The sequence below is a fragment of the Aythya marila genome (genome assembly GCF_965140915.1).
Source record: "Aythya marila genome assembly, chromosome: 19".
Lineage (NCBI taxonomy): Eukaryota > Metazoa > Chordata > Aves > Anseriformes > Anatidae > Aythya > Aythya marila.
Genome location: NC_139060.1, coordinates 11,930,958 through 11,953,495, shown reverse-complemented (window position 1 = coordinate 11,953,495; position 22,538 = coordinate 11,930,958). Strand labels below are relative to the sequence as shown.

Here is a 22,538-nt window from a genome sequence, read left to right as displayed (position 1 = left end):
TTTAGAAGTACTTTGAGGTGGTTTCTTTATTTTGTTTTTGTTTTCCTTACAATAAAATCTCCCCTTAGTGTCTATTTTTACACAAGCTGAAAACAGGTGTTTTCATGAAGATTGGCTCAGGTCCCTGAAAAGATGAATTTGTATTTTAAGTGTGATGTTTTTTCTTTCCAGTACTTACCTGTGGAGACCTAGTTCCTTGTGTAGTAATGAACAAAGGTATATAGTATGAATTGCAGCAACGGAAGGAGAATTTTTATAGGCAAGAATCAATACTGGAATGACGTGGTAGGAATTGCATGAATTCATGGTGGAGCAGCATCTCTTGAATACAAGGCTGGAGTCTTTACCCAGTTTTCCACCTTTATTCATGCCAATTTACTTTGAAATTATGCTTGTAGTTAAGGATTTTATCAGGTAGAAGCCAAATTCACAGCACTTTATTTAAACAATGCCAAGTGGGGCACATGTGATGATCTCTTACCGCTTTTGCTATCTCACTCAAAAGTGAAAAACAAAACCAGCATCAAAGAGAGAGCTTGCAATAACCTGTCTGTAAATGCAGGTCTCATTATTCCTAAGGGGAGCGTAACTATGCTGTGCTTGATGTGTGCAGTAACTCATGTTAAACAAGCTGTGTGAAGATGGGACATGTATAAAACATTGCATTAACCTTGAAAGCTTAATAAGATTCCTTCACAGGAGTTTAGGCAGGAACATGCCAAAAATGCCATTCAACTCAAGTTGATGAAATGTGGATTGAATATTTGGACTGCAAGATGAATGAAAAGCTTGAAGAGTGGTCATTAGCGATATGAAATCCAACTGCTGTCCAGTTAATAGTATTCTTCAAGGGCCAGAATTGGTTATTTTTGTATTAGTGGCCCTGATGATGCAGAGTGCCTTCTCAGCATGTTTAACAATTCTAAATCGGAGGTGCAAGGTGGGAACCCAGAGGAAGGGGAAGAGTCAATATGCAAGGGAATGGGGAATGCTGTTCTGAGGGACTAACTGACTGGACAAATGGGCTTGCAGAAGTCTTGAGTTTAACCAAAGCAAATGCACTATTCTGCATCTGAGAATCATCCTACACAAAGGGATAGCTGGAGACACCTCAATGGCTTTACAGGAATGGACCCGGGGGTGCTATTGTACAGCAAATTGAACATTAATCACTAGTATGCCCTTATGACACAGAAGGCCAACTGTACACTAACGTTCTACCAAGTACATAGCTGGTAGTTCAAGGGAAGAGATTCTTAACTTACGTTCAACATTCAAGAGAGCATCTGCAACCACATTCAGTGTTGAGTTCTCCAGTACAAAATAGACAATTATGTACTGGAACAGGTCCAGTGAGAGGCTGCAGAGATGGACAGCGAGCTGAAGCACCAGATGTCTGAAAACCTGTGAAAACTGAATTCAACCTTCCAGACAGAATACGTGAGAAGGGAGGGCTGGGGGTGGAAAAGTTGGTATGAACTATTACAGTCACCAGCTATCTATTAACATGGTGTAGAGAAGACAAAATCAGACATACCAGCATCTTGCAGCAAGATAAGGGCCAATGGTCACAAACTGTGCAATAAGAGTTCTGGCGAGCTTTAATGAAAATATGCTCTCCACTGTGAGGGCAGTTTAACACTACAATGGGTAGCCCAGAGAGGTTGTGTGTCTAGCTAACCTAAACAAAAACCCGAAGAACACCTGCTTCCTTACCCTCCTTTGAGCAGGGAGTTGGAATGGAGACTTCCAGCTGACCCTTCTAAATTATGAATCCGTAATTCTCAATGGACCTCTTGCCAAGCACTAAATTCTTTTCAGCATTGTGCCAGAGTGTGCAAGCAGAAATGTATGACAGGCAGCATCCAGTACAGAGTATACTGCTGTTCTACCCTTTTAGTTTTACTAGAAAGGAGAAAAAAAAAAAAGAAAAAAAAAAAAAGAAAAAACTTTTAGCCTATACAAGGCAGCTGATGTTTATTTTAAACACAATTAGCAAGCAGGCATTTACTTACACTCTGACTCTTGAAGGCTTCCAAGTAAAAGTTCCACCCGAACCTAAGCAACTCATGACAGAGCTCCTTCAGAGGTATGTGCAACCATAAAACTGATGATAGAATGAAAATATGATTTTGGCATAGAAGATAAATGAAAGCCTACTCCCACACATATCTCCTGCTCTCTCTCTCACATCAGACTAATACTTCTGCCCCTTCACAGGAAAGTTACAGTATATTGCCAGATCAGTACAATGCACTTACTGGGGTTTAGCAAAAATGAAAAATGACTGAAATTGTAAAAGTACAGTGAGCATATTTTTTTTTCTCCTTCCTATCTGACCATTCAATAGAAATGAATGATACATTTTACTTTTTTTTTTCCTTTTTAGATAGGGATTGGGGGAAAAAAAAAAAGTGTCTTCTGTACCTTTATACCCACATAAGGCAGGAACACAAAAAAACACCCCACCACATAAAATAGCAAAATCATCTGCTAATTTTGCTGAACAAAGAAACAGTTTGTTAAGAGGCTTTAAGGTGCTGGGAAAAGAAAAAAACTATCACATACCAAAGTTATCATGTATCATAAGCGGTCCTTTTTCCCTTCAATTATTCTGACGAATTGGTCTTCAGTTCACAGACACCTATTTTTTTCATCAACATCAGGCTATATACCTTCCCTCTGTTTTAAAGCTTTCCAACGAGACACAGCACATTCTTACTAACTCATAAAAGCTCTGGGTAGCAAAAAAGGACTTCTTAAAGTTACAGGTCACAAAAAAAAAAAAACAGTCAAAGAGCTTTTTGACTTAGCATAACTCCAACAACTATGTTTAGTGTTGCAATATATTAACACTTTAACAAAACCTATTTCCAATAATACTTTTTGAAATTATTATTAAAACCTCCCTTCTCCATTCCCCCCCCCCCCCCCCCATTGATGAAACAGGTAATTTCTGCTTGGTTATTTTTCACAATGCATTTTCTTATATAACGTGGTGCATAAAAATTTGGTACCCAAATCATGACATAGGAACTGCAAGAATTAAGTTAGTTTTACTGCTAAACACTGTAGTTACTTTTTTTGTACATAGGTAAAAAAAAATGCAAATGGATCATAACATTATTTAAATCAGTTGAGAGAGACTATTTTATTCTTTTTAGTTTAAAGCAAACTCATATTTTTTTCCAGAAGAGGTAATACCATCTGTATTGATCCTTGCAATCATTAAATGGCTTATGGCTTTGCTAAAAGTTCCTGTTTCCCTTAAAAAGCGACTCATTTAATAAGTGACAATTCTAGTGCTGTAGCTGGTATGTTTTCTCATCCTGTCTCTGATATTTTTAATGAACTGCAGTGTTAATTTCAATGTAGCTATTCATCTGGCAGATGTTGTCCCATGCTACTGCTTAATAAGCATTGCTAAACACAGATGTATTTTTTTAATCCACCCAGTTCTTCAGAGATACAAAGAGCCAAACATCCATTCATTCTTCAGGCAGGTTTCTTGTACATGGTAACACATATAGGAAAGTGACAAAAGAAAAAGAAAGCTGGAAATCAGTATTTATTCTAATTTCTGCATGTTCATTTCCAATGCATTTAATAATATCCTTTCATAGTTAGGGACAGGTAAAAGCACTCATCTCACTACGCCTCAGCTCTTCCATCTAAAAAGGTTGCAGCAAAGACTTCATCTGAGGAACCCAACTCTTCATCAGCACTCAGCCAATTTTTACAAGGTACCATATCTCATTTCACAGCTAAAATGCATTTACGTTTGGATGGTACATAAAAGGGCTGTTCTCCCAAAGATTGTACAAAGATTACAGGATGTAATCTTCAGGTGCAAGAGATTTTTAATGTGATCTCTGAATGATATCCAGTGCCTCCCTGACACATAGACAACTCTCCACTTTTCCTCCTTATAGACAAAGTTTCGCTTTTGAGCTTACAGTACTGCTTGACGTAGCACTTTGTTAACATTCATGATTAATGATGAGTTATATTTCCACAGTGACGTATCCCTGATGAGGGATTCTTTAGGAAGATTCCCTTGAAGGGGTACCCGACAGTGATAAATGAGGGCCACATCCATTGGAACATTCACACTGGTCCCATAAGCGCGTAGGACAGAGTGGACGGAAGTCTGAATCACCCTTCTTGGATCAATTATCATTTTCTTGGGATTGATCACCTCCCTCCTGTCAGGTTCTCTGTGCACATGCTGTAGTATGTTAACACCTGGCACGGTATTCCAAGACGAAATGTTGAACACAGGAGTCGATATGGTTTCTGGGAAGATATGGTTCTCAAAGAGAAAAATGCCAGTCCCTGGATTTTGCTCCTGAAGACTGCTCATCATTGTTTTCCAGTCTGGGTGCTTAAGGGGAAGAATTATTTCATCAGCATCATTAAGAACCACAAACTTGCTCCTCTGCATGTTACGGTATATACAGTCATTTAGAGCTGTGATTTGTCCATAGTAGCCGATGTGTGTTCCATCCATAGAAAAGTGCCATTTAGAGGACACCTTGAGGTATGAGTTTATTGGCCAAGGAATGATCTCCACAGTTCCTTCTTTCATATAAAACTTCAAGACTTTCTCCATCAGCTGGCTGCAGCTGTTCTTATAGACTACAACTTTCTGTACCCCAAGAATCTTGTACATTTCCATACTTTGTATAAACTGTAAGACATTGTTGTAATTTCCAAACATGGCAGAGATGCATACAGTGAAGTCAACAGAGAAGGTCTCAGCCTTGCGGTTCTTAATTTCAAACCTTGGTAGCTGGTCAATATTTCCATGCGGAGACTGATGAATTGATACATGTGTTGGATCGCAGTTTTCAGGTTCCACACAAACTATATCTGCCGCACCATAAGGGAATCCAAATCTATCTGAGTGAACATCAATTTTTGCTTTTGATACATATATCTTTCCATGGGGCTGGCAGCAAAACCAACAGTAAAGTTCTTTTACATCTTCATGGTGAACAATCCCAATCACACGAGTGACTTTGCCTTCTCTGTCATCAAAGTATGGGGATATAATAAAAGTTCTGTTATCCTTTAATGGCGTTATTGTTTTATTTGTAATTTCCCTTCTACATCTTCTACCTTCCTGTATTATTTTTGGCAGGTGAGCAAGTCTCTGTAATCTAATATATGAAAATGTGACCATTGAAGTTAGAGTAATAATGCACACAGTGGCAGCAAAGTATGATTTTTTCCCACCACAAAACATTTTGAAAATATCTAAATGTAGATGCAAACTTCTTCGTCCTTGCAGTTTATGCTGCTGTATCTGCAGGAAAGAAAATATTTAGTATAAGATAATATTGACTCATGTTCATTGCTGAAAAATTTCGGAAACAATATTGGGGAGGGGGACAAATCTCTGTCACTGTGCAGAAGAAAAAAAAAAAAACTTTAAATGAATGGCTGGTACTGTCTGTGACACTCTGAATGCACCTATATTTCAGATGTTTGGAATAATTTTTGTTAATGCAGGGTTCTTTGGGTACCAGATGTGAAAAAATATGACAGAGGTGTATATACAGGAGAACAGGGAGCCATTATGCATTATTTTTTCATAAAGAATATTTTAGAACATTAAATAGTACCTAATTTTTAAAGCAAAAAAAAAAAATCTATGTAGTATACATGCAGATGACACACAAACTGAACTCAGTTGGCCTTCTCACAAAGTAAGGGGCAGACATATCAATGAAATATATGCAGAATTGATCAGAGAAGAAATATATCAATCAGGGATTATTACACATGATGGTCCATATATAGTCATATTTACACATATAATGTTTAAATTCCCTAATTAGTGTTTCACCACAAATGAGGCAATACATACAGAGGAAGGTCAGTTTGTACAATTCATCAGAAGACAAGCGAATGTATAGCTGGGGGGTGATAAAAATCTTAGCTTCTCAGTTACCAGCTCTACACTACTTAGCACTGCACAAGGCAGAGCTTGCAGGGAAGGCTGCCTCCTATTATTACTATTACCAGAGATCTGTGTCTTCTGACACTGCATTAATGCTGGTACTGCTCCTAGCATGGCTGGGGAGGGGTCAGCTCTTGATTTTCTGCTGCTACAGGGACAGATGCATCTCTGAGCATCTAGCTGGCCAAAGTCTCTTGCAGCACTCTACTGTGAGCAAGTGTTAACATACGACTGGCAGCCTATGGCACTCTCAATCAGTAATTTCTGCAAATTGAGCTAAAATTACATTTTTCCTTATAAATTTACCTTTAGCCATCCAGATGTGATCCACAAATAGTAAGGTGACAGCAAGTCTCTTCAAAGGCCTGCTTGTGCTGCAATGATTCTTGGAAGAAGCATGACACAGATTAATCATATTAATGTTACGCCAGAAAACTAGACTGGTAGAAAAAAAATATCCCTGAATTCCAGCAAGAAGAGTGGGGTAAAATGCCAAGATAGAATAAACCAATCCTATTGCATAAGATGAAAAAAATGTATCTACAGACCCAGTTATTACTGCAAAAAGCTAGCTGCTCATAAACAAACAAATAAATAAAAGAGCCAGATTTCCATGTGTATTATTTATAGAAAAAATAAGTACCAATGCCATAGGTTTAGTAGATATTGGAAGACTCTCCTACTTCTTATCCTTCCATTTTCTTCTCAAGGATCTTAATAAAAATCACTTGCATTTTTGGAGGGATCTGGCATCTTCTGAAAGTGCTAGATCTCTAACAATACTTTTTCCATAGCATATTACTCAGTCTATTGTAAAATAATAATTACACCTATTATTTCACACTTTTTTTTTCATATTTCACATATTGCCTAGATCTATTTTGAGAGCATCTAGCTCAATATTGTTTTATGATGGAACAAAATACTAGCATGTTTAAAGAAATGCAAAAAAGAGAACTAGAAAGTACCTAAACACATAAATTCATAGTTTTGATCCAGTTACCATACTCAGCAACTTCACAGCTTTGGAAGTCCCTAAATGCTCTAGCAGCTTTACTGTTTGGCTTGAAAAATTCCCCTATGGTCTGTTTTTCTGCTTAAAGACAGTGCTTTCTAGCCAGAGGGGAAAAAAATAAATAATAATAATAATAAAAATCTAGCTTCTTAATATACCAATCTAGCTTCTGTGTCTCCAAGGAAAAAAATAATTGCCCAAGCCTTCAGAATTGTGTGCAGAATTTTCCCAATTGTCCTTTCCTCAAAAAGCACAGGAGAGATGTATTCACAATAAAAACCTTAAAGTGCCCAATTTGCCAAGGCTTGTGTTTTTTATATTACACTTTTATAGCTATCAAGAAATTTCTTTGCAGAGCAGAACTGTCACAAGGCATCAAAAAGCTCACTGCCTTTCACTACTCAGAAAGCAGAACAGCAGCAGCAGACCATACTGACAATACTGACAATACTGACTCTGTTCTGAATATGAGGTGGAGAATCCCCCATGGAAGTCCTTATAATTTAGAGCAGAACTGCAATTAAATACATGGTTAAGAGCCTGCTACAGTTATGCAATTCAGTGATGAAGATTTGTGACTGAGAAAAACTCAAATTTGATGTGTCTCTTTATCAAACATTTTGAAAACAGCCAAGAAATTTCCCTGAAACATTTAGTGTTCTTATTCCCAAACTGTTATATATTTTAGCAGTCTTACAACACAGTTTGTCTTTCTGTCAATCACTTATTTCTTAAAATATTGTTCAGTCTTATAGGCTAATTAGTTTTTAATAAAGAAATATCCCAACATATCATCATTAAAAGTATAGAAGCCGTTTATTACCTGTTATTTCTTCTTCTTTTGCTGGCTATAAATGGATGACAAAAAGTTATCATTTCAATTTTGTTTTGAATAGTGAACATCTGAAAGAAAAAGTACCTTTTAAAGCAGACACCTGAGTGAAGTTTTGTTCTGCTCAACAACTGATTTTTTTTTTTTTTGCTAAAATGTATCTAGTAATTGTTTATTCTAATCAGATAAAAGCACTTTTTTTTTTTTTTTTAAAGATAATCTGCAAGAAATGTTCTATACAGAACAATACTGAGGAGAAGAAAAAGTTGGTACAATACCTAAGACACATGCCAACACACTCTGCTTCAAATGACTAGTGTTCTTTAATGTGCATAATACTGGCCACACCTACCAGAAAAACAAGTTTTCCTTCTCTTGAGCAAAGCATACAGTTGCTTCCCAAGAACTTAATTTACATTACAAACTTGAATATGGAGTTGTCCAAGCAAATCAAACCTAGGCACATAGGTAAAGCCAATTGGTTTCCTTCTGGAAATTAATCATGCATGTTGATATATCTGTGGTTCGCATGCATACTTAAAGAGAGCTTTAAAAATATACTCTATAATTGGTTTTGTTTGTTTTTTTTCAGTAATGTACATTTTTTTCAGTAAAGTACTATAGGCTTAATTAAGATAGGCAAAAACAGATTCAGATGACAAAGTGTGAGAGAGATCCAAAACAACAGCAGTTTCTAGAAGCAGACACAAAGAGCAAAATATAACAGTCAAGACACACCAGAGAACTGCATCTTAAAGAAAATAAATATTTAGGAGTTAAATTCACAGTTTTCCTGACATGTGACTCGTGAATTTTTACCTCCTGAGATCAATAGAACAGAAATCTAGTCAGGAAATACATGAAGTCAGATTAATGAGGAAATGTGCATTTTTTATATTCTCTCACTACTGAGAGTACATGGCAAATTTTAACTTCAAAAATACGTATCCAGAGTATTTTAAAGAGCTTATTTTCTTTTAATAATAATAATTAATTCATTTTTTTTACTTTCATTCCAATTAGTATTAAAGTAGAATATGATACAAATCATACAGATTTGCTTTAATACTAAATTAAGCTAATGGTATCAATGACTACTTCACACTATATTGTTCTTTTTCAGTATTCCCATTAAGAGCAAAAAGCCTTTCTTCCTCCCTGCATTTACGGACTGCAGTCATATCCCCTCCTAATCTTCACTTTTAATACTTTTTTCATTAAATAAGGCAGGATGTTCTAGTTTCTTCTTATAAGAAGCATTCTTCCCTGATCAGTTGCTTTTGCACAGTTGGTCCAGTTTCAGTTCCTCTCTAGCACAGGTGATCAGAAATACATTTGTAAATGAGAGTTGCAAGCCCTCACATACTGGACATATTCTTTCTTAACATGTGCTAAGACTACTTTTTTTTTTTGCACACACATCACATTGGAGTGATACATCTGAGCTTGTCATGAGACCAATATTAATACACTGACTCAGTTTTCCAGCCAACTGCAGTTACACAACATGCTTTCTTCTGCTGCAAAGTTGTAATAAAGAGCGTCTATCCCAGCTGACTAAATTAATTACATTTCTCTTTATCTCTTTACTTACAGTCCTCAAAAAAAATAAAGATAAAAATAAAAAAATAAAATAAAAATAAAAATGCTCAAAAACCCTGTGCGTGATAAGATTGCACTTAGAAACTTCCACACACTTAAATAGTCTTTCTTTTTTCCTTCCTACAAAAGGGAACTACTTGTGCTTTCTTTGCCACATTGTACCAATATGATCATGACATATTTATTAAACACCTGTCACTGGTTCTTCAGTAACTTGTCTATCTTAGAATTTTGTAATGGAAATTATTCAATACTGGCCTCTAAATGGAGTGTTGTTTTTACCTTTGCAGTACAACTCCTATTTTCAGACCTTCTTTTCCTGAACTCTCCACAATTAGCATTATCCTTACTAAAATGTGGAACAAAGAGCTAATTTAGTTCAACAGCCCTTCACAGATCATTATTAATCTCACCCACATCTTCCCTGTGTTGTGTCTTTCCTCCTTAATTTATTTTCTTTGTATTGAGACAGGTGAAGATCTTTTATCCTGCTCATTTCAGTATCTTCACAAAGACATCTACATTAAGGGTGGTTGTTTTTTTTTTTTTTTTTTTTTTTTTTTTTTTTTTTATAATTCTCACCTTACTCTTCTACCTCTCAAAATGGGGTGGGGCAGAGGTGGAGGGTGGCAAAATAAATTTATTTCAGGGGTCAGCTGACAGATGTAATTACAAAATTTCAGTCACTAATAAACAGTATTAGCATCAGAAGTAGAGGAACACTATACAGCCTAAAACTTGGCTTCTTTGGGGTTTAACTGAAAGCAAGCTACTATTAATGGATAGCTTTATTAATATATTGTTTTTCATAAAATTTATTCCTTCTTCTTTGCTTTATGGCTTTGCCAAAAGCAACCACACATACCAACAGTGCTTAAATAAAAATTCCAAAGACTAACAATAATTTTGCCATCTTAATCTGGATTCTGTCACTAAACTTTTGATAGTTCAGCTTCTTCTCTTTGAAATGCCAGAGTTCTGGCATTCCATGATCTTACATGATCCAAAGTCAGAAGAATAATTTTTGAAGGGTTAAACTGAGGACAGTATTATTTCACTGTTGACAGAATATTGCTCTTGAAGAATTAAACTGGCAATTTCTATTTTAAAAGCAATGAAGGTAAACCAGAGAGTAATTCCATTAACTTAGTTTGAGCCATGAGACTTGTCAAGCACACATATCCCTGTACACACACAAAAAATCTGCCATACACCCATAAACCCATTGTAAACAATTAGACTTTGTATCCTTTGAACAGAAATAGGTCAGGTAAAATAAAAGTTGCATGACAGTATTTAAAGAGTGTTATTTCAACTTATTGTTTTTATCACTGTATTGGTTTTGGCTGGGAGGGAGTTAATTTTCTTATTTGCATCTCATATGGTGCTATGTTTTGGATTTGTGACCAAAACAGTGTTAATAACACACAATGTTTTAGCTACTGCTGAACAGTGCTTACACAGGGTCAAGGCTTTTTCTGCTTCATGCATTGGGTCCCTGTGAGTAGTCTGAGGGTACACAAGAAGCTTGGAGTGGACACAGATGAGAGAGCTGAACCAAACCAACAAAAGGAAGAAGCTAGAGGAAAGGAGGGGGAGAACACTTAGGGTTATGGTGTTCATCTTCTCAACCGTTAGGTGTAAAGAGGCCCTGCTTTTCCAGAAATGGCTGAACACCTGTCTGCTGATGGGAAGTAGTGAATGAATTCCTTGTTTTGTTTTGCTTGTTCATGCAGCTTTGCATTATCCATTAAACTGTCTTTAATGCAACCCACGTGTTTTCTCATTTTTGCCCTTCTGGTTCATTTCCCCATCCTACTGGGGGTGGTGGGATGAGTAAGAAGTGGCTGTATGGGGCTCTGCTGCCTACCAGGTTGTGGTGGTTTTACCCTGTTGGGCAGCTGAACTCCACCACAGCCACTCTCTCACTCCCCCTCCTCAAAGAAAAAGGGTGAAAAAATATGATGGAAGAGGCTCAAGGGTTTAGATAAGGACAGGAAGGTCCCTCACCAATTATTGTCACAGGCAAAATAAACTTGGCATAGGGAGATTAATATAATTTATTGCCTATCACTACCAGACTAGAACAGTGAGAAACTAAAAGCAAACTAAAACCATTCCCCCCCCCCCCCCCATCCACCCTCTTCTATGTCCTCCCCTCAAGTGGTGCAGGGGACCAGGGAACTGGGGCTACAGTCAGTCCACAACATGGCCCCTCTGCTCCAGCATGGGGTCCCTGCCATAGGATGCCATCCTTCCTGAACTAATCCTACATGGGATTTCCACAGACAGCAGCTTCAAGAACTGCCCTATATGGGTCTGTACCATAGGATCCATTTTTCAGGAGCAAACTGCTGCAACATGGATTCTGCAGGAGTGGCAGCTCCTGCCAGATCACCTGCTACTGCGTCGACTCCTCTCCACAGGCTACAGGTCCAGCCTGGAATCTGCTTCGGTGGGTGCTCTCTGTGGGCCACAGCCTCCTTCAGGACATATTCACCAACTCCACCTTGGGCTCCTCCATGGGCTGCAGTGTGGAGATCTGCTCCACTGTGATACCCATGGGTTGCAGGGGGACAATCTGCTCCACCATGGTCCTCTCCACAGGCTGCAGGGGAAGTTCTGCTCTGGAGCCTGGAGTAGCTCCTGCCCTCCTTTTTCACTGATGTTGGTGTCTGCAGGGCTGTTTCTCACTCCTCTCTGACAGCTGCTGTTGTGTGGCAGTTTTTTTGTTGTTTGTTTTTCCCTTTCTTAAATACACTCTCACAGAGGCACAACCAGCATTGCTCACTGGCTCAGCTCAGGCCAGCGATGGGTCTCTTTTGATGCCAACTAGAGCTGGCTCTTATCTGACATGGGGCAGCTTCTGGACTCTGCTCAGAGAGGCCACCCTTGTAGACCTCTCCACCACCACCACCCCCAAAGCCCCTGCCATGTAAACCCAATACACAGGGTTAACCCACAACACACACTGAAACCATTCCTTCAAGAAGTTATGCATTTTTTAAATCTAAAATTAAACTCCCACGCTTGTAGCGCATTCAGATAGAGACTTCAAAAATTGTGTTTTACAATTAATAAACACCTCAAACTTACCATCCAGGGGCCAACATCAGTACCCCAAAATAATGTTATAGCTGACCGATATCTTACTTGCTCTTTCGTGGGTGGAAATAAAATCCTGAGCATGGCGAGTCTCTTTTGCAAGTGATGCCAGTTACAGGATCCCAAGCGGGCGCTGCAGCCTGACACCCTCACCGTGCCCAGCAGTTTACCAAATATCCGACAGCAACACGCCCCTCTCCCTGCTGCCTCCGGTCCTCGTCCCGTAGGTTCGCCTTTCCTAGCGCAGGCTGACGCCGGAGCGTCGCTGCCGGCACGACTGTAAACGCAGCACGGCGCGAAGCTGAACCACAGCGGAGCGCCGGCGCTAGCAGAGCTCTGTCCCCCTTCTTCCCCCCAAACTCGCGTCACCGAAACCAGCAGCGATTACCTCCGTGGCGGCTACGCCAGAGCCTCCGTCTCCGCAGCCCCAGGAAAGGCGGGGTCGGCTGGCTGGGAAGGTGCGGCAGCTGCGGGCGGGGCAGCGAGCGGCGCGGCTAGCCCCCGCCCCGCGGGACGCCCCGTGAGCAGCTGCGGCACTAGACGAGCCACCGGCAGGGCCGCTGCCGCGCTCGCTCCCGTTATTGCGCCCCCACCCCCGTCGACCCGCGTGGAGCAGACCCCGCACTCCACAGCACCGCTCGCGCGGGGCTGGGGTCGCGGGGCGCCGGCCCGCTCTGGCGCCGCCACACGCAGGGCGCCGCGCACGGCGCCGGTATCGGCGGGCCGCGAGGGCCACCGGGCAGCCGCTCCAGCGGAGCGGGGCTCCAGGCAGCCGGCCAGATCACTGCGGCGAGCGCCGCACCGCTTGTGCCTCTGGCCGGTCCTGGCGAAATGCCTTCGTTCCCCTCACCTCCGGAGGTTCGCCGAGGCATTCATCGGGGTGGCTCCCTGCAAGGCTGGGTTACGCGGAGGCCAGTCCCAGGACGCTGACACGGGCGGGGCCGTGTCTCGGCCAGCACCGGTCCCGGGAGCAAAACGGGGCCGCCGGTCTGCCCAATCGTCTGGAGAAGTGCCGGGCCGAACAGGGCTTGCCCATCCCGCGCCAGGCCCGTCCCCGCAGCTCAGTCTGCCCTGGTCCAGGTGCCGTGCACGGGGACATGTTCCCACACCAGCATCCCGGGAATGAACAGCAAAGAGAGCGCAACTGCAAACGAGAGACCACAACAGTGCTATACCTTGTTGGAGAGGGATCAGAGCTCTACTTCAAATTTAACTGACAGATCATGTAATTAACATGCATGAAATAGAAACACAAGCAAGTCATTGTACTTTCAAAAAGCCAAACAATTAAAAAAATCACCCTTCTTGAATCAAAAACATTTTAAGCAGTTTTGAAAATTGCTTCCCTGGATACCTTGCTTCATTTCACAGCTAAAATGCATTTACGTTTGGATGGTACATAAAAGGGCTGTTCTCCCAAAGATTGTACAAAGATTACAGGATGTAATCTTCAGGTGCAAGAGATTTTTAATGTGATCTCTGAATGATATCCAGTGCCTCCCTGACACATAGACAACTCTCCACTTTTCCTCCTTATAGACAAAGTTTCGCTTTTGAGCTTACAGTACTGCTTGACGTAGCACTTTGTTAACATTCATGATTAATGATGAGTTATATTTCCACAGTGACGTATCCCTGATGAGGGATTCTTTAGGAAGATTCCCTTGAAGGGGTACCCGACAGTGATAAATGAGGGCCACATCCATTGGAACATTCACACTGGTCCCATAAGCGCGTAGGACAGAGTGGACGGAAGTCTGAATCACCCTTCTTGGATCAATTATCATTTTCTTGGGATTAAAAACCTCCTTTCTGTCAGGTTCTCTGTGCACATGCTGTAGTATGTTAACACCTGGCACGGTATTCCAAGACGAAATGTTGAACACAGGAGTCGATATGGTTTCTGGGAAGATATGGTTCTCAAAGAGAAAAATGCCAGTCCCTGGATTTTGCTCCTGAAGACTGCTCATCATTGTTTTCCAGTCTGGGTGCTTAAGGGGAAGAATTATTTCATCAGCATCATTAAGAACCACAAACTTACTCCTCTGCATGTTACGGTATATACAGTCATTTAGAGCTGTGATTTGTCCATAGTAGCCGATGTCTTTTGCATCCATAGAAAAGTGCCATTTAGAAGACACCTTGAGGTATGAGTTTATTGGCCAAGGAATGATCTCCACAGTTCCTTCTTTCATATAAAACTTCAAGACTTTCTCCATCAGCTGGCTGCAGCTGTTCTTATAGACTACAACTTTCTGTACCCCAAGAATCTTGTACATTTCCATACTTTGTATAAACTGTAAGACATTGTTGTAATTTCCAAACATGGCAGAGATGCATACAGTGAAGTCAACAGAGAAGGTCTCAGCCTTGCGGTTCTTAATTTCAAACCTTGGTAGCTGGTCAATATTTCCATGCGGAGACTGATGAATTGATACATGTGTTGGATCGCAGTTTTCAGGTTCCACACAAACTATATCTGCCGCACCATAAGGGAATCCAAATCTATCTGAATGAACATCAATCTCTGAGCTGGTCACTTGTATTTCATTATGGGGCTGGCAGCAAAACCAGCAGTAAAGTTCTTTTACATCTTCATGGTGAACAATCCCAATCACACGAGTGACTTTGCCTTCTCTGTCATCAAAGTATGGGGATATAATAAAAGTTCTGTTATCCTTTAATGGCGTTATTGTATTTTGGGCAGGTTTTCCCCTACAGAGCTGACCTCCTGGAGTGACAGCTTTTGCTGGTGGGAAGATTTTCCTGGATATATTATTTTGTAGCTGATGACTTTTCCAGGAGTAGATGAAAATAATTCCAAAAATAAGAACACACACAATAGTACAAATATGTTTTTTTCCACTGTGTATCATTGCTGAACTTCACAGTTTGGAAATTAACACAACTTTACACACAGTGTTCTATTTACTTTCTGTAAAAAAGAAAAAAGAAAAAAAAAACAAACAAACAAACTTTCAGTGACTTGCCAGAATAAAATAAAATAAACAAGATACGTTTTGCACTGAGGTGTATTCTCTTACAGACAGTAGCTATACTTCTGATACTTTAAACTTAATTTTAAAACCTTTCATATAGACTTGGCATTTAGAATAATGAAGCAAGCTTCATTTTATTTAACTCTACAGTTGAACAGTTTTCAAATTGCTTACAAAATTGTCACTTTAGTTACATCTCTATTCTGACTTCAGAGTTCTAGCTTTGAAGAACTTAATGAAAGCACTGCTGCCTGGTGTAATTTGCAAATCAAGATATTGTTCAACTGTTCTTTTTGTTTATTTATTTATTTATTGGTAAAAAAAATAAAATAATAAAAAAAAAAAAAGTAAGAATTATTTCAAAACACATATAATGATACCACAATATTTTAACAATATACTGCTAGCTGGCAACTTCCAGGAAGAATGTCTGGAACTGACAATTAGCCTATTAAATTTCTTTGCACTCAGTGGGTATCCAGTGTCAGAGGAGAAGGCTCAAATTGCACAAGAAATTGTAACATATTTAGGTTTTGAAATCTTAAAGGGACAGAGACAGTTAAGTAATGCCAGGAAGGAAGCTATTTGCCAATGCTCAGAACCTCAAAATGTTCATGAATTAGAAGCTTTCTTGGGAATAGAAATGAATAGTGGGAATAGTGGAATGAATTGTTGAAGTTATCCGAGGGCTCCCTTCATTGGACCAATGAAACACCGAATAAGCTTAAAAGAGCCTGGATGAAAGCCCCAGCTTCAGGACTACCTAATTTTAGAAAAAACCTTCAAACTCTTCACCTATGAAAGGCAGGCTGTAGCTCTCAGTGTCTTTACTCAGCACTTGGGGGAATATAAGCAAGCTCTGGCATACTTTTCCAAGCAATTGGTCCTAGTATGTCAGTGATGGCCTGAATGCTTAAAAGCAGTGGCTGTTATAGTATTGTTAATATAAGAGGCCTGGAAGCTCACCATGTGACAGAAAATGCCTGTTTATGTTCCACACGTGGTAACTACAGTATTGGATCAGAAGGGTAGACGTTGGTTCTCCCCTAGCAGAACGTTAAAGTTTCAGGTGGCACTGATAGAACCAGATTATGTGACCCTAAAGACAACAGCTGTGGTCAACCCTGCTACGTTTCTCTCACCTCAGCATGAAGAAAGTAAACCTGAGCATGATTGCTTACAGGAGGAGGTCTATTCAAGTAGACCCAACCTGAAGTATACTCTTTTGCAAGACACAGATTGGGAATTGTATCAGTTTTATGAAGGCTGGATATGCAGTCACTACTGTTGAGATGGTAGTGGAAGCTCAAACACTACCTACCAGCACATCAGGCCAGAAGTCCAAATTCATTGCCCTCACTCTAGCTTTGCAGTTAAGCAAAGGCAAATGCATAAACATCTGGACTAACTCAAAATATGCCCTTGGAATAGTCCATGTACATGGAGCCATTTAGAAAGGGAGAGGACCACTGTCTACAAAAGGGACAGAGATAAAGCATAAGGAAGAGATTTTTAGTTTGCTTGCAAGTATACAAATTCCTCTTGCTGTAGCTATTATGCATTGTAAAGCTCACCAATTGGGGTGAACCACCCAAGAAAGAGGAAATAAGCTGTCTGATTTAGCCACAGAATGGGCTGCAGAAAAAGGCATGGAAAAAGAAGTACTAGCTATAGTGCCAGAGGAAAAACTCTTCAAAAGAACCCTATTTACAATAAGCAAGATTTAAGATTAACTGAAACATTAAAAGTGGAAAAATGGGAGAATGGATGTGCAGTTACACCCTCACGTCTAGTAGTAGTACCCTATCCCCTTATTTCCCTTATGAATAATCTAGTGAAGAAAGAGCATAATTCTTTGCACTGGGGAACAGAAAATTTGTTAAAGCATTTACAGATACCAGCTATTAGCAGGAATACGGTAGAGACTATTGAGGCCAGTCACCAAGAGGTGTGAAATATGTTGTAGGAATAATCCAAACACAGAATAAAATTCAATTTGGAAGGATACCAGGAAAAAAAAAAAAAAAAAAAAAAAAAAAAAGTCTCCACACTACTGAGGGCAGGCACCTGGAGAGTATTGACAAATAGACTTTACCAAATTGACAAGAAAAGGGGGGGGAAGGGAGAGAGGCACCTAAAGTATTTGTTAGTCCTCGTGGACATACATACAGGTTGGCCTGAATAAGGCAAGAGAAGTAGTAAAAGCTTTGTTAGAAGAAATAATTCCAAGATTTGGGATACCTTTGGGAATGTCATCAGGTAGAATTCCACATTTTATAGCCAAGATAACAACTGAAATAAGCAGACTGTTAGATATTAGATGGGATCTGCCCTAGTCTAGTAGCAGAGAAGAAAAAATGAAATTTACTCTTAAGACTCAGTTAGGCCAGCTGTGTGTATGTGGATCAGACTGGAAGAATGACGACAGACTTGAATGAAATCTAGAAGCAGATCAAAATTTTACACAAGGTTCACTGGGATGATACATTATATGGAGTTGATTATGGATTTCCATAAAGCTTTCAATACTGTCTCTCACAGTATCTTTCTGGACAAAAATGACAAGAACACAGTTAGAAAAAAGCATAATAAGATGGGTGAACAATTGGCTGATGGGTCAGGACCAGAGGGTTCTTGTAACTGAGGGTTACATCAGGCTGGAGACCTCTCACTAGTGGGGTTCCCCAGAGCTTCGTTTTAAGACCAGTCCTCTTCAATGTTTTTATAAATGATTTGGATGAAGGCCTTGAAGGTTTTTCGAGCAGCTTCATGGATGATACCAAACTGGGTGGAGCTGTAGACTCCATTGAGGGTGGTGAGTTCTTTGCAGAGCGATCTGGACAAATTAGAGCTGGGCAGTTACCAATAATATGAAGATTAATGAAAGCAAGTGTCAGAATTCTGAACCTGGAAAGGGGCAACCCTAGTACAGACTTGGGGACAAGATGCTGGAGAGCAGCCCCGAAGAAAGGAATCTGGGGGTTTTGATCAACAACAAGCTGAACACGAGTCAGCAGTGTGCCTTCGTGGCCAGGAGGGCCAACTGTATCTTGGGGTGTATCAGAAGTGGCTTTGCTAGCTTGTAAGGGAAATGATTGTCCCACTCTGCTAGGCACTAGTGGGGCCTCACTTTGAGTGCTGTGTGCAGGTTCAGACTGGATATCAGGAAAAAGTTCTTCACTGAGAGGGTGGTCAAGCACTGGAACAGGTTCCCCAGGAAATGGTCACGGCATTGAGCCTGCTGGAGTTTAAGAAGCATTTGGACAACACTCTCAGACACATGGTCTGATTTTTTGGGTGGTCCTTTGAGGACCCAGAAGTTGGATTTGATGATCCTGTTGGGTCCCTTCCAACTCTATGATTCTATGATTCTAGGAGTTTTTGAAATGTGGAATTATATGACATCCTGGTTGCCTGATTTAAAGTTATGGATGAAGAAAATTTTAGCTGTAGTAATTACACTATTTATTTTTATTTTTTTAGTTTTATATATGTATTAGTTCAATTTATCTTCAACTGCTGTTCAAAATTAAGGGTCTGGAAAAGACAATAATTTTGGAAATGGGAATTATTTGTTAATCATTTTTGTTATGGCTGTATATAATAGCTTGTATAATGATACAATGTTATAATTGTTGCTCCAACCTCTGTCGGAGCTTACAGTAAACTAATATGAGAGTTTAGTTAGAGAGTTAGCTAAGAGTTGCAGCTTGCTCACTACAAACCCTCAAAAGAAAAGAGTGGATTGATACACAGTCAGGACGTATGGTTGTCTCCCTGATAGAACCAAAACTGAAATGTTTTATGAACAGATAGGCCAAACCTTTACTATGTTTAGTTAGATAGAAAGAAGTCTAGAAACTTTATATCCCCAATGCTACCTTACTTACTAGTTAGTCAGTCTTATTTTTAAGACCATACAGAATTGTATCTAAGGACAGGGGAGGGGAGTAAGATAGCTTGGGTCTGAAGGAGGTGTCTGAAAAGAATAGGTGGGGAACTCATGTTAGGCATGTGTCCTTGGATGTGTAAATAATGTCGCTTAGTATGCATGCCTAAGTTGAAACAAAACGATAAGAAAGAAGGAGATGGCCTAAGCATGCTGAAGAACTGGGTTCAAACAGCAAACATAGTGAGGAAGACTACTGATGACCAGAGGACCCTGAAAGACCACCAGTAGATAAAAATGTGCATGTGTCAGGGATACTTACGTATTTTAGTGGCTTACAGGAAATATCATGAATATGTTAATTATTTATTGGAAACCTAATGAATATATATATTCTGATTGCATATAACCCCTGTAACCTGAAAAATTCGGCATGCACACTAGGTAGAGTGATCCCCTGTGCGTCTGTCTCCTCAATTAAAGAATGCCTGCTTTCTAAAGCTCCAAATTGAGTCTTAGACAGTTTCACTGACTGACATTTATGGTAACACATGATTCTACAGAAAATATCTCATCTGCTGTCATATAATTCAGACCAAGAGATCTATCTGTATCAGCATAATCAGCTGTTAATTAACTTGCACCAAAGTTCTTCAGATAATTATTGTTATTTTTATTTTTGGATTATACACCATTTACAATTACTAATATGTTGTCTTAGAAAACTAAGAGGTAATATTTTAGATTGAAGCTTTTTCATAATTGAGAAGTGGAATTGAAAAATAGTTACAGAAAAATTCATGAAAATAAATAAAGAAAAAGAAGTTGACAACAGCACAGAAAAAGTCAGTCCAAGTTCTCGTTCTTGGTGTTTGTTTGCTTGTTTGTTTGTTTTTTAAATAAACTTTAAAAAAAATTACTATTTTTTTAACACTCTGGAAGATTTAGCTGTCAGTGTTCTCTTGTAATCAACAGATGGGACCAAGATGCATTTAACAGCAACTTTAATATATGTAACTACTACAGTAACCTCAATTAACTTCTAAAAGTAGAATAGTTTATGGGTACAATCTTTTCTTTCCATCCAGGAGAACAATAATGTGATTGAGAAAGGTAGAGATCACAGGACCATGATATAAATTTAATTACTCTTCTGGAGGGATGATTTACTGCATTAGTGTTACACCAGGCGGGTCTATGCCTTAAAAATTTCCTGTTAAATCAGGCTTGGGAAATTTACATGGAAAAGGCATTGTTTTTAAATTGAAGACATATTAATAGTCTCTTCCTGCAACAGAGCCCCAATGTTAAAATCCACTACGGGCAAACACTTGTTTACCTGTGCTTCCTTTCTAGCCAATGTAAAAGAGCAATTCCTGCACATTCCCCCCATACCCCCCCGCCACAGAAGTCGCCATTTTAGTTTTACATGCACATTACACAAAGCAGGAAGTTCACTTACACGTTACCTTGTAGCTCACATCTAAGCACAGCAATTTTTTGTCTGTTCTTAACTATGTGCAAACAAACTTGATACAGTTTTTTTTCACAAATGTTGTATGCATATATTACCAAATTAGTGCAAACTAAAATTCATCCCTGTAGTGTACTTTTAGACAAACAACGGGCCTACGAGGAACAGAAGCAGCTGGTCTGCTACCTCAAATTAGTAGTTTTACAATGCCAGAAGTATATATATAGGGAATCTAAATAAACAAGTAAGCCCCTTTTCTTACATGTTATCTATAATAGCTATAGAGACACATACAAATATATATAAAATTTATTTAAATAACATACTGTTTTCCCATCAAAGACTTGTTTAGCTTCTGGAACTTCTAGTGATGCCTGACCCTGATCATATTGGTCTAATTTTGACCTGTTCTCAGGAAGACTAGTTGGTACAATTTTCTGAGAAAGACATGGCATCAATTCCTAAATATGAAATATGATTTTGTGTTCAAGTGTGTGCCAGTTCTTTTGGAATCCACAGGCTAAAACCATTACCTGGTGTCCACTGAACAAGGTGGCTAAAAATGTAGTTTCTCTTTTTCTAGCTGGGACAGTATCATTAAAAAAACATTCTTCTCAGCTGTTGTCAGAGCAAATATATTTGAACAAGTGTAGCCACTGTCATTCTGAAAAAAGACTCTACATGCAGGCTTCTTAAGAGATACTTACTGTTGTGCTTGGTATTGTCGTCCCCCCCCCCCCCTTTTTTTTTTTTTAATGAGCATATGTTGGCAAAGCCTCACTTCATATCAGATGACATTCTGATGTCAAGAAAATGACCACTATTTTACTGTCTGATATCACTACAGTCTGTTTTAGTTACTGAAAAAAATTATTTGTGTGCTCTGAAAATGAAAAATATCCCTCCTGTCTAAAAGAGAAATTTTAAAATACATTAGCATATCTAGACCATCTCTGCCTGTTTAGATTAATACTACTTGTGTTACAGAGCAGAAACCAGAAGATGATGTTTTACAGCAAGATGTATCAACAAAGTAAAAGCAACTTATTCCATCAAAACAGTAAGAGCCTTGCTGGTATAGATGCTTTAGATGAGCTTTCTAAAACACTGTAACCCATTTTGCCTGGAATAGTTAGACAAAACCTCGATATTTTTCATTTGTTACCTAAGGAGAAAATAATTTGTAATGGAATCCATGGTCGTTAGGTGCAGTCTTGGCACTTCACCAGAATGTGCAAAATTATGCCCTCCTGAACATATGAGGAATCAAATGATAATGTACTTACTCACAGTTTCTAGCCTCCTTGTCTAGCACTTCATGCTTTCCAGTACTTCAGCCCAGCCTGATTTGCGCATTGAAATGAGAGACCTTGCAAACCCGCTTGTCCCCCCAACATCTGCTTCCTCTGCAATTACGCTAGTACTTCTGGCCATCTGTGGGAAATCGCGTGACTTGGTTAGCTTCCTGTACTGAAGATCAGTTTGCTTTCTGTTCTGCTGTTTTTTTTTTTTTCTTGTTTTTTTTTTTTTTTTTTTTTTTTTTTTTCAGATTAACAACTTTGCTTTGATTGAACGACATTTTCTTCAGGTGATGCTTATACTACCTCAGGCTCTCAAACAGTTGCATTAACTGGGAAAATGATAGATGACCATTTTC

At 39.3% G+C, this 22,538-nt stretch overlaps 2 protein-coding genes across 2 annotated transcripts; both read right to left on the bottom strand.

The window, feature by feature from the left end:
* Positions 1–110: 110 nt before the first annotated feature.
* LOC309885422 (beta-1,4-galactosyltransferase galt-1-like) lies at positions 111–12,620 on the bottom strand. The gene is made up of 4 exons (XM_082775311.1): positions 12,511–12,620; positions 7,804–7,883; positions 6,272–6,350; positions 111–5,308 (listed from the first exon to the last, which is right to left on the bottom strand). Exon 4 carries the CDS (start codon positions 5,246–5,248, stop codon positions 3,953–3,955), a length of 1,296 nt encoding a protein of 431 aa, XP_082631437.1. The 5' UTR covers positions 5,249–5,308; positions 6,272–6,350; positions 7,804–7,883; positions 12,511–12,620; the 3' UTR covers positions 111–3,952.
* A 1,069-nt stretch (positions 12,621–13,689) lies between these two features.
* On the bottom strand, positions 13,690–22,291 carry LOC309885421 (beta-1,4-galactosyltransferase galt-1-like). The gene is made up of 2 exons (XM_082775310.1): positions 22,168–22,291; positions 13,690–15,454 (listed from the first exon to the last, which is right to left on the bottom strand). The coding sequence occupies exon 2, from the start codon at positions 15,393–15,395 to the stop codon at positions 14,079–14,081; it is 1,317 nt and encodes a 438-aa protein (XP_082631436.1). The 5' UTR covers positions 15,396–15,454; positions 22,168–22,291; the 3' UTR covers positions 13,690–14,078.
* Positions 22,292–22,538: the final 247 nt, after the last annotated feature.